Source organism: Castor canadensis, chromosome 2, assembly GCF_047511655.1.
Source record: "Castor canadensis chromosome 2, mCasCan1.hap1v2, whole genome shotgun sequence".
Taxonomy (NCBI): domain Eukaryota; kingdom Metazoa; phylum Chordata; class Mammalia; order Rodentia; family Castoridae; genus Castor; species Castor canadensis.
This window is the reverse complement of record NC_133387.1, coordinates 174,193,819-174,209,401: the sequence shown is the minus strand read 5'-3', so window position 1 is coordinate 174,209,401 and position 15,583 is coordinate 174,193,819. Positions and strand designations below refer to the sequence as shown.

Genomic DNA, 15,583 nt, shown 5'->3' with positions numbered 1-15,583 from the left:
CACCTTTAATATCCACATTTCAGGAAAGTCTAGGCTTTTTCTGTCATTCACCTTAAAATTTTTCTATCCTCTATCCATTACCTAATTCCAAACTCACTTTAAAGCATTTTTCATTACTTTTTAATTTTTTTGGCAGTAATATGGTTAGAACTCAGGGCCTCATGCATGCTAGGCAGGTGCTCTACCACTTGAACCACTCCAGCAGCACTTTAAAGTACTTTTTTACAGCAGTAATTCACTTCTCAGTACCAACATCTGTACTTGTTTCCTAGGGGTGTCATAACAAATTACCACAAGCCAAGAGGCTTAAAACAACAGGAATTTATAGTCTCCTGGTTCTGGAGGCTACAAGTCTAAAATCAAGGTATCAGAAGTGTGTATGTGTGTGTGTGTTTGTGCGGTGGTGGAGGGGGAGGCCGGGGTTGGGGGTAATTCCTTGATGTGAATCTTTCCTTTCTTCTTCTTAGTTTTGGATGGTTCCCAGAAATCCTTGGTGTTCCTTGGCTTATAGCTACATTAGCTCAAGCTCTACTTCCATTGCCACATGGCCTTCTCCTCTGTGTCTCTGTATGCATTCTCTCTTTTTCTTACAAAGATGACAATCACTGGATTTAGAGACTACCCTAATGCAGCATGACTTTATCTTAGTTAATTATATCAGCAAAAGTGACATTCTGAGGTTCTAAGTACACATGAATTTTAGAGGTTACATTCAACCCACCACAAGTTCCAAGCAGTGGAGTTTGGAAATCAATACCTCAAACCCTGGATCTCCTGAGGGCATGCCTTCATTTTTACCTCCCTAGCTTCTATCCCAGATCATAGAATTGATCAAATAACATTTGCTAGAATTTGTACAGCAATGTTCATAAAAGCATCATTCACAATAGCCAAAAGTGGAAATAATCCAAATGTACATGAACAGATGGTAGATGAACAAAATGTAGTATATATATATATACATATATATATGTGTGTGTGTGTGTGTGTATAATATATATATGTGTGTATACATATACATATATACAGTCACACACACTACATTTTGTGTGTGTATCTATATGTATATATGTATGCATATATATGTAATGGAATATTATTCAACCTCAAAAAGGAATGAAATTTTGAAACTTCATGGATAAACCTTGAAAACATTATGCTAAGTGAAATAGAGCAGTCTCAAAAAGACTCTATGTCAATAGTGATACCTTTATACCCATGTTTACAGTAGCACTATTCACAATAGCCAAGCTATGGAATCAGCTTAATGCCCAAAAAAAGAATGAATTAGGTCATTTGCAGGAAAATGAGTGGAGCTGGAGACAATCATGTTGAGAGAGACAAGACAAGTGCAGATAACCAAATATTGTATGCTTTTTTCTTATATGTGGAAATTAGACCTAATAATAGCAATAATAATATGACATGGTTGAAAAAAGGGGGACTTTTGGAGGTGGAATCAGTAGGAGGGAGAGGGGGAGAAGGTGATGAGGGTTAACATATTGAAGTACATTGTGTGTGTGTGTGTGTGTGTGTGTGTGTAGAAAACAGCATAATGAAACCCACTAAAAACTTTTAAAAAGGCAGATGAGGTAGGGAGATAAGAAAGAGTAATATACACAGGGTGAATTTTATCAAAGTACATTATATACATGTTGCAAACATCCCAAGGAAACCCCTTTGTATAAGAATGAATGATTCCCCTATATAAGACACCTAGAAGAGTCAAATTCATAGAGACAGAATGAATAGTGGCTACAAGGGACCAGAGAGAGTAGTAAAGATTTATTGTTTAAAGATATAGTTTCTTTAAACTTTCTGATTGTGAGAAAGTTCCACAGAATGGAGAGTGTTAGCCGGGCACCAGTGACTCATGCCTGTAAATCCAGAGCTACAAAAGGAGGCAGAGATCAGGAGGACTGAGATTTGAAGCCAGCTCAGGCAAATAGTTCTCGAAACCCCATCTCAAAAAAAAATCATAAAAAGGGCTGGTGGAGTGGCTCAAGGTGTAAGCTCTGAGTTCAAATCCCAGTACTGCAGAAAAAAAGAGAGAGAGAGAGAAGAGAAATTGGCGATGGTTTTAATAACAGCATTAAAGTCCTCAACACCTATGAACTGTTTGTTCACTTAAAATGGTTAAAATGGTAAAATTTTATGTAATGTATATGTTTTTTCATAATAGAATAGGTGTTGGCTCATGTTCAGAGCATTATCCCTGGTGTCTAGACCACCAGTCCTCAGCTGTCAGTTCTTTTATGTCCTCAGAAAATAATAATACCATAGAGCACCTGCCTAGCAAGCACAAGGTCCTGAGTTCAAACCCCAGCATTGCTCCCCATAAAAATGAAAAAAAAAGAGAACAAAAGAATTCACTTATTGAATAGTTACTGTATGTGAGGCACTGTGCTAAGCAATTTGCATACATTATAATACTTAATCTGCATAACAATACGTTGTAGTAGATAATTGGCATCCCCATTTTACAGACAAGAATACAGGCTCAAATAAGATAACTACATAACATCACTAGTTAGAAAGGGGAGCACTAGGGTTTGAAATTGAGTTTCCTCAGAGATCAAGTTGTTTATCAGTTGCAGTACTTCCTCACAAGCCTCTCTAAAGTTTGTATGTCCCATGCTCTGAAGATCTGGACAAAAGGTGGCCTCTTCTGCTAAGGAAGAGAATTAGCCAAGGCACTAGTGCCTTTCTCTGTGATTGGAAGTACTTTGCACATATGAGCTCCCTAATCTCACAACAGTCCTCAGGAATGGGTACAATGATTATCCTCATTATAAGGAAATAAGTCTCAGGGAGGATAACTTCTCAAGGTCACAGAAAACTAGACTTTTAAACCACCTATTGGCCTTTCTTCCTCTTTTTCTTTCTTGGTGGGACTGGGATTTGAACTCAGGGCTTCCCACTTGCAAAGCAGGAGCTCTACCGCTTGAGTCACACCTCCAGTCTATTTTGCTCTGGTTATTTAGGAGATGGAAGGGGTCTTATGAAATATTTCCCCTCAGGCTGTCTTGAACCATGATTCTCCTAATCTCAGCTCCCAGGTAGCTAGGATTTACAGGCGTAATCTGTCGCTGTCTCTTAGGGACAGTTCTCCTATACTTCACATCCTCCTTGTGACTGAAATGTTTTGGGAAAGAATGCATAAATAAGCAAGGAAAGGCCCCCTCTCCCTTTCAGCTGAAGTTCTCAATTCAGCCTACAGGTACTTCTCCATCAGAGAAAATTACTTGGAGTTCTCTAAATGGGCATGCTTTTCTTGTGCCTTTTCCCCTTTCCTTTTTGTCTTCCCTCCTCCCCCCCAGTTTGACCTCAAGACCTGGCCCTTGCTAGGGAGGGGTCTCTACCACTTGGGTCACACAGCCCCCTCCCCCCTTTCTTGCTTTAGTTATTTTTCTGATACAGTCTCAAGTTTTTGTCCAGCAGGCCTCCATAGTGATCCTCCCTGTGGATTGTAGGGGTGTGTGTCTATGTGTGTGTGCCTTCTTTTCTTGCAGTCTCCCTAAGTTGCCCATGTTCATAAATTATTAGATTTCATATTGGCTGCATCTATAAGCACAGATTTATGCAAAGTAGATCAATGAGTCAGGCGTATATTTTCACAAGGTCCTAGGGACTTTCCCTATTCCTGTTTCTTGAATTTTCCTCTGTAGCCTTGAGACCCTTTTACTCAGATTTCTAAGGTGCATCTGGCTCTCATCCTGGATCTCTGGGTGAAGAAAGCATGCCTGTCGGCCTCCACCTATAGCTTGAGGTTGGAACCCTGTTTGGAATGGAAGACATCCCTTAGCTTGTCCACTTCAACTGTTAATAGGATAGAAAAGAGTCCAGAAAGTGCCAGAGGCGCTTTAAGCGAGTTGGCTGGCATTCTCCGGCCTATTCACTCCATCCACCCACGTTTTGTCGAGAAGCTACCGTGTCAGGCCCTGTATCCATATTGGTAATCATGGCACGCACTCATCTTGAAGTTTCTGAATATTCATGAGGGAAGCAGTAGGGCTTGTATTAAAGATCGGAGAAACAGTAATTCATAAATATTAATAAAGGCAGGCCCACGTGCTCCGAAGACCGCTCTGAGTGTTCACTAGGGGATGACGTTCAGGCTCTGCGCGTGCCAGTGGGCGGGTGCCCGAACACGGGCGCGCCCCCGGGAGCCCGAGCACGAGCGCGGGGCGGGGGGCGGAGTGGAGTTGGGGAGCGGAGCCGGGAGCCGCCGGAGCTGCGGGGGGAGCGCTCGCTCGCTGGCTGGCTGGCTGGCTCCCTGGCTCGCCGCTGCCGCTGCGCTGCGCTCCGGCCGCTCGCCGCGGCCCGTGGATGGGGGTGTTCGGTTGAACCCCCGGGATCCGCCTCCCTCCGCCAGGACCCGCACAGGTGCCGTCGCGGGGGGAGACTTTAGTCTGGACCCGACCCTCTGCTAGGGGTGGGGGTCGGGTGGGGGTTGGTAAAGGAGGCTCCCGGGTCTTGGGATCCTCCGACTGGATGGTTTGGGGGCGCCGCAGCACCCATCCCCACCCCGTCCCATTCCGGGATTAGAAAGGAAGGGCCAGTAGGCCGTTGCCTTCCTGTCCACCACCCCTTCATGGAGCGCAGCCCCGATGCAGCGCCAGGGCCCCGGAGATGAGAGATGATGGGTACTATACCATCATGTCAGAGCATCAGACCCCCGAGCCAGGCCTGGCGTGTGTGTGTGTGAAGGGAGGTGGCACGAGGGACCGCTGTCTGATCAAGCTAGAGCAGTGTGGATCGGTACCTCTTCCAGGACCGTTATCTGTAATGCCCCAGAATCATCTTTGTCCCTAAGAACCTGACCCTCCACTCTACTCGTGCCCCTCCCCAGGGTGGGGAGCTTTTCCCCAGATTGTGCATTCCTGCAGTGTCAGAACCGCTGGCTGCGGCTGCAGGCGCTGGGGGAGCGATTGTTTTACAACAGAGCAGGTCGGAGAAAGGACGAGGGTGGTGGTGGGGTGGGGTGGGGTGGGGTGGGTGTGTGTGAGTGAGCGGGACGCGCTGCTGTCCTCTGGGCCCAGACCTCTGGAGATTGCGGGCCCAACTGAGGGGGTGTTATTCAACCTGCTCTTCTTCCCTCTTGCCTTCCCCATTCCTCTTTGCTGGTCCACACATGCTTCCCCTCCAGTGTCCTGGTCTTATTTGGCCAAAAGGGCCGTGGAGTGTATGTGCTGTCTGCGTGGGATTAGCCTGGGCTTGCTTGGAGCGCCAGCCATTGTGCTGCCTGAAGGAGCCTTTCTTTACCCCAGCAGAAGGGGGAGAAAGAGGTTTGAGATGGAGGTGAATGGAGCAGCAGCAGGAGCTGGAAGCGGGGGACGCAGAACCGCGAAGGGGTTGCTGATCCATATGCAATGAAATACTGATTGTGCCAAAATGGACAGCTGGCACAGTCTCATACACTAGCTGGGTTTTGCTGAAGAGCAATGAGTCTCAAAGTGGATCCATGGAAGGCAGGTTTTAGGGATGAATATAGGATGAATCTAGGAGGAGCACAGAATCAATTCACCTATGGAGCAAGTAGTAGGAAGACTAGGGATGGAATGGGGGTTGTGTGGAGGTGCAGGGACTCAGCAGGGGAGGCATAGTGAAATCTCCACTGTTCCCATACATGGTTCACTAAAGCAGGGACTGGTAATTTGTACTGCAGTCCCAAGCTGCAGCTCCTGCATCATTATGCTGCAGAGAGAGGCTTATGTGTTTCCTGCAGGGTCTCTGTTAAGTTCCATGTGTGGCTTTTCTTTTCCAAATTACCCCACATATTGGGAGCCCAAATACATGGAATGGGTTATAGGACATTATCAAACTATAGTCCTGCACTTTGTTCTGTGATAAAGAAAGAAAGAGAGAAAAAAAGACCACCCTTCTATTGATTCCTTCTTTCTGCCATTTTTCATGTTTTTATTTATTTATTTTGGAAGTATAAAGAGGTTAGTAATTACTTGTATTAACCCTAGCTTGGGAGGGGGGAGGTGGACACAAGGCATCAGAGATAAAACTCAGGGAGTCACATGTGCTAAGCAAGTACTCTACAATTGAGCTACATACCCTAGCTTTTAAGGGGAGGAGGGCTCTGTGACGAGCGGGGGTCTGAGGATGGCAGCAATCTTGCCAGCGTGGAAAAGTAGAAGAAGGTTGTTTTAAACATTTCAGTTGAGAAATGAAGACACCCCAACTAAAGGAAAGCTAAAGAACCTGGTTTAAGTCAGGCATGGTGGCATGTGCCTAAAATTGCAGCACTCACAGAGGTTGAGGCACAAGGATGGCAAGTTTGAAAACAGACTGGGCTGGGTAGTAAACCCCTATCTCAACAAACAAACAAACAAACAAACACAGAACATGGGCTAAAAGAAGGAAGTAGGGAGCACTGTTGCAAGAGATATGTCAACCTTAACCCAGAAACACCTCACTGAGGCTATAGTAAGGCCAATCAGAATGCTTGACTCTCATTTTCTCTTTCTATAAATGCTGGATTCTGTTTGGCTAACTTCAGGTTCCTAGTCTGGGCTTTCAGTTTTAGCTTCATCTTTATTTGGCCCTTCAGATGGAGATAGCAGCACCCTGGGTAGTGACTTGACAAAAAACAATCAGGCTCTATTATGAATTGTTTCAAATAACCATGTTTCTGGACTGTAGCTTGATAGTCATTTCTCTTATAATCTAATAGATGAAGCTATTTTTTTTTCTAGAGCCTTCCTGGGCTGAGGGTAGGCACTTTCAGTGTAATCTTCCTATTGTCAACCCCAAGAACCAGTCTTAGTTCTAGATTCTGGTTGGATTGCCCTTTGTTGCTGGTTATTAGTATAGACTGTGCCACTTCAAATTACCATCCTGCTAGTGTCCTCCATCACTCCCAGAGAGGAGCACAAATGTAAAGGAAGTGTAAATATCTGCAACAAGCTGGTTAGCTCTCATATCTCTCTGAAGTGGGCTCTGTGATCAGGAAATATTGACCGAATGAATTGAAAAAGGCCTTAGTAAAAAAGATGTCTAAATTCTTTCAACAATACCTCTCTTATTTGATAAGCATTTTGGAACATCACACATAGACTTTCATGGCAGGGATAATTTTTCTTTTGCTTGAAATATGCTCATGCCATATTTCTGTCTTAGTAAGTCATCCTGATCTTCCTAGCATCCTTGGCATTTATTGAACACTTTCTGTATTCAACACATTGTGCTGAGCACTTTGAAGATGACCTCACTGAGTCCACAAAATGACCTTCAAGACAAGCATTGTTTTAAACCCCATTTTATAGGTGAGGAAATTGAGGCACAAGGAGGCAGATAATTCTCACAGCTAGGAGTGATAGGACCAGGACAGGAACCCTGGGCTCTTAGCCATCTCAGAGTCCTGTCTCAATGAACACAAATCCCTTGGCTACCTTCCCTACTCTCTGTTGCACACTGAAAGCTTTCTTTTCTTTCTTTCTTTCTTTCTTTCTTTTTCTTCCTTCCTTCCTTCCTCTCTCTTTCTCTCCTCTCTCCTTTTCTTCCTCTTTCCCTTCCTTCCTTCCTTCCTTCCTTTTTTTTTTTTTGACAAGAGTCACTATATCCTAGGATGGCTTTGCTTGAACTCACTATGAAACCCAGGTTGAACTTGAACTCTGGATCCTCCTGCCTCAGCCTCCTCAGTGCTGAAATTACAAGTGTGCCCAGCACTGAGATCTTTTCTAAACTCACTGTTTTCCTGCTCGGATATTCATTGTGTGTGTGTGTGTGTGTGTGTGTGTGTGTGTGCTATGAACCCTTTTGGTGGTATGGAGAAACCTATGGGATTCTTCTCTGAACAATGTTTTAAAATCCATACATCAAAATAGACTAACAAAGGAAACCAATGCCACTGAAATATAGGTATAGTCAAAGAGCCTGCAAGAGTCCATAGACCAAAGATGAGGAATTCCTAACTGACGGTTGTGCATTGCTTTAGACCCATGTTGGGCAATGTGGCAGCCATTAGCCACATATGACTGTTGGGTACTTGAAAGGGGGTTAATCCAAGAAGAGACAGTCTAGAACTGTAAACGTCATGCTGGGTTTCAAAGGACTTAGTATCAAATGTTATTAATAGGAGTTACATATCAAAATGTTACTACTTTGACTATAGTGGATTAAATACATATATTGTTTAAATATATTTGCATAATTAAATTATTAAGTTATTAAAATATACTTCCAAAGGTATTAGATCTATACTAACACATTCATGATTTCAATTTTTTGGGGGGAAGGCAATACTAGAGTTTGAACTCTGCTTGCTATGCCGGTGCTCTACCTTTTGAGCCATACCTGCAGCCCCCAAAAGCTTCATTATAACAAATGAGGAAATCAGGACCCACGATGTCTGCCACTCAGCCAGAAATAGCGGGACTTTTCTTCTTCTTTCTCCTCTTCTTTCTTGCCCCCCACCCCTTCCTGCTTCCTCCTTTTTTTTTTTTTCTGTATGGGGTTGGAACCAAAAGTCTCTACCACAGTTATGCCTTTAGCCCCACTCTGTTGATTCTTGAGTCTAAGTTTTTTTCTTTTTCTTTCTTTTTTATCTTTGCAATACTTTGCAATATTAGTGCCTATACCTTGAGCCACTCCACCAGCCCTTTTTTTGTGATGGGTTTTTTCGAGATAGGGTTCCTTGAACTGGTTGCCCAGGCTGGCTTCGAACCAGGATACTCCTGATCTCTGCCTCCTGAGTAGCTAGAATTATAGGTATGAGCCACTGGCACTGGCTGTTGTCCTAAGATATGGTATTGCTTTTATATGCTTGCATTCCAATGGCCTGTCATGTTGCATTTGTAAACTGCAAATGCTCAAAATACATTCTGATGCAATGGTAACTGACTTTATTTCAGCAAAATCCCAGCAAGACCACATGCCCTCTGCCTTGTTTAGAGTTTTAGTTTTGTAGGTAGAGGTGAGGAATAGGCACTCATAGGGCAAACCTCATGACTTTTGTTGTCTGTTTGGTTCTTCTCAGGGTGAGCTCCAATTTAAGCATCTTGACTGGGTCAGTGATCACACAGACCAGGAGAGAAAAGTTGTGTTAACTTTCTTTGTAACAGTGAAGGTAGTTGGGCATGTGGAGAAGGGTACTACAGACAGTAATGCCTAAGGAAAATTGTATGTGGGGACAGGATACCATTTTTCAATGAGCACACATTGATTGATTGCCTGGCCACAGGGCAGTCAGTGTGCTAGGAGCAGTGGAGGACATCCAGAGGATGTTTGTGCCCTTGAGGAATTTAAATTAAAATTGGAAAGGGACCTGGATATAGGCACAGATGGATAAATCACTGTTGAAGGTAGTGTGTAAGAGGGCCGGATATGGAGTAGAGGTCCTAGAGTTGCTGGGAAATGGAAGCAGGCCTGAGTGTGTGGTGCCCATATGGATGTAGAGTCTGGCTTTGGAACTCTAGGGTAGTTGGGTCAATTTCTTAGAGAATAATAGATCATTTAGTTCATTCCGTTGCTCTTAGGCATATGCTCTATATTGGCTAAAACTCAGATGCTTGTTGGCAAGTCTCTTTGCTTTGAGATGGCAGTCTTGTTATATTGCCCAGGCTGGCCTAACCTCCTGGACTCAAGTGATCCTCCTGCCTCAGCCTCCTGAGTGCCTGGGAGTACAGGTGCAAATGCCACTGCACTTGGCTGGACAGTCTCTCCTGGTGTTCTATTATTTATTAATGAGGAGAGTAATATCTAGGTCTATGATCCCTTATCCAAAACCCTTGGAACCAGGCATGCTTTGGAATTTAGATTATTTCAAATTTTGGAGGAAGGTAGTAACAGTGCATACTTTGCATTTCATCCACTGTGGTCTGGGATATCAGTCTCATTTATTTGTTATTTATTGATGCTAGGAATGGAACCCAGGGCTTCATTTGTGCTAAACTTGTGTTCTTTCACAGCTATGCTCCAGTTTCTTCTATAATTTAAAAAAATTAATATTTCTGCAGCAAATCACACTAGATGGTATCAATTAAAACTATAAGCAGCTTACAAATTAAAACTGACTCATGTCAGTCAGTTTTGGTTTTTTTTTTTTGAGACAGGGTCTCTCTATGAAGTCCAGGCTAGCTTCAAACTTGTTATCCTCCTGTCTCATCCTCCCAAATGCTGAGATTATAGAGATGTACCACCATGGCCCAGACTCAGTCAGATTTTGTTGCCAAATAAGTTTAGAACAAGTTATGAAAAACTTTTAGTTTTTGGAACACATACTTAGGAATGTAGCCTTATAGTAATAGCAATAATAATTATTATGATGATAATAATAGCAACAATAGAGCAAATGTTGAATCTTATTGGTATGTATTATCTGCTAGGCACTGTTTTAAACACTGACCTGTGCTTACTCCTTTAATCTTATAACAACCTTTTGTAGTATGTCCTGTTATTATTGCTGTCTTGAAAAGAATAAAAGGCAGCACAGAGAAGTTGAGCAACTTGCTTAAACTCACAGCTGATAGGGGCAGAATAGGATGCAAACCTTGGCAGTCTGGCTGGGAAGATGCATACTTAACCACTATGCCTGTTTTTTCTTTTCAAAGTTTTCAAAGTTTCTTTTCAAATTTTCCAAAGTTCACTTTATCTAGTTAATATTATTAACATATACAATGATAATTGAACTCCTTAAATGCATAATAGTGAGGAAGTGAAGAAGTAGCAGATGCCAGTAAAATGGATCTTTGTTTTCCAAGGGAAATAGAGTAATGGAATTTGTGATTATGGATCCTCAGCAGAATAGGCACAAAAATCCTATCCAAGCTCACATTGCCCTGTGTATTTCTTCCAGGGAAATAAACCCTGAAAGTTGCTGTTGTTGGACTGCAGTGCAAGGATGGAGGCCCCACTGGTGAGTCTGGATGAGGAGTTTGAGGACCTGCGGCCTTGCTGCTCAGAGGAACAGGAGGAGAAGCCCCAGTGTCTCTATGGCTCATCTCCTCACCTTCTGGAAGACCCCTCTCTCTCTGAGCTTGAGAATTTTTCCTCTGAAATAATCAGCTTCAAGTCCATGGAGGACCTTGTGAATGAATTTGATGAGAAGCTCAATGTCTGCTTTCGGAACTACAATGCCAAGACAGAGAACCTGGCTCCAGTGAAGAACCAGTTACAGATCCAAGAGGAGGAGGAGACGCTTCAGGACGAGGAGTAAGAGTCTTTATTGCCCTCTCTTGCTTCAGACAAGAACCCTGTAGCCTGAGCTCCTTGACTTAGAACTAGTTTCTGTCTACAGGCTTATATGGCACACGACTTCCATTCTTATATCTTCAGTGGGGCAGTAACTTGGTAATTGCTGGCATGATCTCTAGATGTTCCTCGATAGTCACCTGTAGAGCAGTGAAAGATTTAGGTTTTCCTAGAATTTTAGGTGCAAAAAAATTTTGGGGTTTAATCAACTTTCTTCATAGCAAGTGGTAATCCACCCAGATATTCAAAATAAAGACCAGAAAAGAATTAAATTAACTGTGATGGAGGAATCTATATAGGTCATTGCATCAGTTTGCCTCAAGAAACACCAGAATTATGAAAAATCTCAGAATTATTATTATTATTATTATTTGCAGTACTGTAGCTTGAATTCAGGGCCTTCACCTTGAGCCACTCCACCAGCCCTATTTTTGTGAAGGATTTTTTGAGATAGGGTCTCACAAGCTGTTTGCCAGGGCTGGTTTCAAACTGCGACCCTCCTGATCTTGCCTCCTGAGTAGCTAGGATTACAGATGTGAGCAACTGGTTCCTGGTTTCAGAATTGTTTATAACTCCCCAGGTCTGGAAATTTATCCATAAATTTTAAGATATGCTAAATAAGAAAGTATCCAAATTGAACTGAATGCAAGGGGAATTACCCTGGATAAAATAAAGGTAGAAACGAGGTGATGTGGCTTTTGAATATGAATCTGCATAGTAGTAAGTTAGTGACTTACCACCTTCTAGGTCTTAACAGTTGCTATGGAAAGGAATCTGAGAAAAGAACTGTTTTAGAAGGGGCTAGAAAGAAGGGTGTTTTAGGCATTTAGAAAAAACAAGCATGAATTCCCAGTAGAGATAAGATATGCATCAATTCTTCTTTAGGAATCACACAAAAAATGTCAAGTAGCTATGGAAGTTGGAAACAGCTGTGCTTTTGGTTTGGGTTGTTACTATTTGTTGTTGTTGTTGTTGTTGGTTGGTCATTTTCTTTTCATCTTGCTGGGGATAGAACCCAGGGCCTTGTGCATACTTGGACAATCTCTCTACCATAGAGCTACACCCCCAGCCCCATTTCTCTTTTGATGGACTTGAGTAGGAAAAATTGCCCATAAATAATGGGGCAAGAGGCATGTTCTAAAGGACCTTGACTGTATTTGGGAAAGAGATGCTTATTTGATGACTACCAAGGCTCCTGTGAATGATTACAGCAGCTGTAGATCTGTCTGCCTTACTCACTATTACATTCTCACTGTCTAATACGGGGCTTGGTGCTTGGTGTGTTGTAAGTGATCAAATAATATTTTTGAATGAAATGTATAATATTGAATAACCTGGATGGGGTTGGTAATAACTAGCCTCGTAGGTCCTTAGAATGTATTTGAAAGTCCTTATCATTTCCTTCTTTTTGATTAATGGTTCCCTGAGGGCATGGTCATAAAGAGCACTTTACTGTAGTGATCAGTGCTACAGCTGTGGACTGTGTGTTTCAATTCAGCTTTCAGTTTCCAGCAGATTCTATTAAAAATCTGAGCCTGTTAGAATTTTTTCAACTTTTGTAAGTTGGAAAAAGATGACTCTAGGGCTTTATCATAGAGTATCATTTTTCATTCCAGTGAGCCAGGTAATGAACTAGAAACACAAAGACTATGAATTCTCATTTTTGTATTCTCACTAACTCACTGTATGACCTTGGGCAAGTCACTTAACTCTAGTTGACTGCGTGGGTCCTCATCTTTGAAACCTTCAGAGCTCAATCTTGATGAAGCAGGACTAAGGACTTGCAAAGAAGCTGATTTCTTCTCTCACCCAGGATTAAAATGGCATTTTAAGAGGCATCTCACTCCTACTGCTTCCAACAAATCATTTTGCCTTTACCTAAACCCTTCCACTGCCTCATTACAGGTGAAGGTCCAGTGAGCAGCTTCTTATTCTGCCCTAGTACATTAGCAGAGGTCACTCAATGTTAATTACCAGTGCACAGGATTGTTGGGCTCTCAACCAAACTTCTCTGACTTAACTGCCTTGCCCCACTGACTGCCTTGGCTAAGAGACCACAGACTGTATAATTCTTTTTATTTATTTATTTTTTTGGCAGTACTAGGGTTTGAACTCAGGGCCTCACACTGCTAGGCAGGAGCTCTGTCACTTGAACCACTCCACCAGACCTTTTTTGTGTTGGGTGTTTTGGAGATAGGGTCTCACAAACTATTTGCCCAGGCTGTCTGGAACCAAGTAGCTAGGAATACAGGCATGAGCCACAATGTCTGGCTAGAAGTTTCAGTTTCTTTAGTCCTGGTTTGGAACTACTTGGTTGATAAGGAATTGACTGAGATAAGGAGTTATCTCTGATTTCAGGGTATGGTGTTGTAGGCATTATTGGAAAGTCAGATTTGAATCCTGTATATATTTTCTGGTTTTGAATTCAGAAAATGTTCCACAATCTCTTCTTTGTATATGTGTGGTCACCCTTTCCTTTACCATGAGCTGGGACTTGGCATTTGGAACCTCTTAGAGGCCACTAGCAAATGAGAATGGATAACCCTCACCTTACCTCCTTGCTAGGATCCTTCTCAGTCCTCTTGCAGGTGTCCTGCAGACAGATGGGCCAAGATTTGGGAACAATAACTGGTTCCTGTTCTTCAGATAGAATTAATGGGCTAAAGATGATGTTAATAATAAAGCTCACACAATAAATAAACTGCCTGTCATCAGACATATTTTATTTATTTTGGTACATAGTCCAGGCTAGCCTGGAAGTCCCCATCCTCCTGCCTCAGCCTCCTGAGTGCTGGGATCACAGGCATGAGCCATCATGCCCAAGGATAACTGTGCTTTTGAGAGAATTTAATTCTCTTCTTAGAGGTCCTAGTTACCTATGTCCAAGTTATAAAATATGGACATGAAGAGTCTATACTGTGATCTTGGAGATTGGGACATCAAACTGAATCTCAGCTGTCACGGTAGGAATTGAGGCAACCTGTTAAATCTTGCTTCTTTGATAAAGGATAGCATAGGCAGCTTGCAAAGTTTTCCTTCTCCAGGATAAGAGTAAAGAGCAGATGCTTCTCAGGAAGTAAAATTTATTTACTTATTTACTTGCAGTGCTAGGTATCAAAGCCAGGGCTTTGCATATGCTAGGCAAGCTATCACTGACCTACATACCCATTCCCAAGAAGTGAGATCTTATAGTCCATCTCAGGGTAACTTATAAAAGAGAATATATCCACTCCTACGAACCCTGTTTAGAAAGGGATGGATAGCTTCTCTGGGAGCAAAGCCCTTACCATTCTTTTCCAAAACAGAAAGCTTTGTTTTCCCCTCCTACCACTGGATCCTCAGTCCTGTGCCTGGATGCCTGCCATGTTCTGCCTTCGCCTTCCATGGACCCTCGCCTGGACTGGAGATGTAGACAGAGAGCCATCGTACACCCTGTTACCCTTGCCAGATTGCCTTCAGTGGCTTGATGAAAGCACAAGGTCTAGAATACTGTGGGTATGAATTTCACCTTTTGAGCCAGTATCTAAGCTGCTGTTCTAGGTTGTGATTTGGACCTTAGTGTATTATGCCAATGCTCATGTCAATATCAAACAACAGGAAATCATAAAGAGTTGGAATGATTCCATTTTAGGAACATGGGCTCTTGCTGCAGTACTGCCTGGGTTCAAAGCCATCTCCACCATTACAGGCTGTGTGAATTTAGATAACTTAGTTAAACTTCACTGTGTTGTAGGTTTTTCTCATCAGCATTTGCCTTGTGAGTTGTGAGGAATGAATGCATCAATTAGCATAAAGGCTATTTATAAATTTCAAAGGACAAGAAGTACATCAGAAGGGAAGAAAAAATGAGGATAGCTTGAAATCTTGAGGAAATAAATATTTAGGAAATTGTCTAGAACCTAGAATTAGAAGATAAAATTCAAAGGACTGCAGCAAGGTCAAATGAAAAAAATAGGCACTCCCTAAATGATGTGAGAAAGTCCTCAATTGTCTTTAAGGACATAAGCAATCCCAAGGTCATTGTAAGGTGTGCAGACCATTAAGGAATCAATTTCTATCCAACATAGAGGAGGAATGATTCCTGCCTATTTTGGGTTTCGCTGAATCTCACTTCTCCGTGTACTTCCTACAGGGATGAATCTGAAGGTCAGTTCCTGGATGCGTGTTCATTCTTAAAGCAGAGAATGTAGTACACTGATGTGAAGAATTGTCCCATGACCTTTCCTGTGGGTGTGGTGGTTGGAGCTTTGCCTTGCAGATAGCAAATCATACTTGCCTCCTGGCTCCAGAATGCTAATGGAACTGTGGTTTAGAATTAGTCTGGAGGGATACAGCTTTAACAGTGTTTGATGGAGATAGGGGTATCAGCCATAGTTTAAGA

The 15,583-nt window shown here is 42.6% G+C and overlaps 1 protein-coding gene across 1 annotated transcript in view; it reads left to right on the top strand.

Moving 5' to 3' along the window:
* The first annotated feature begins 4,210 nt into the window (after positions 1-4,210).
* Positions 4,211-15,583, top strand: part of Fez1 (fasciculation and elongation protein zeta 1) — a 47,426-nt gene continuing 36,053 nt past the window's right edge. Inside the window, exons 1-2 of the mRNA XM_074066466.1 lie at positions 4,211-4,386; positions 10,808-11,163. Coding sequence (XP_073922567.1) covers positions 10,853-11,163 — 311 coding nt within the window. The 5' untranslated portion in view covers positions 4,211-4,386; positions 10,808-10,852. The remainder of the gene's footprint in view (positions 4,387-10,807; positions 11,164-15,583) is intronic.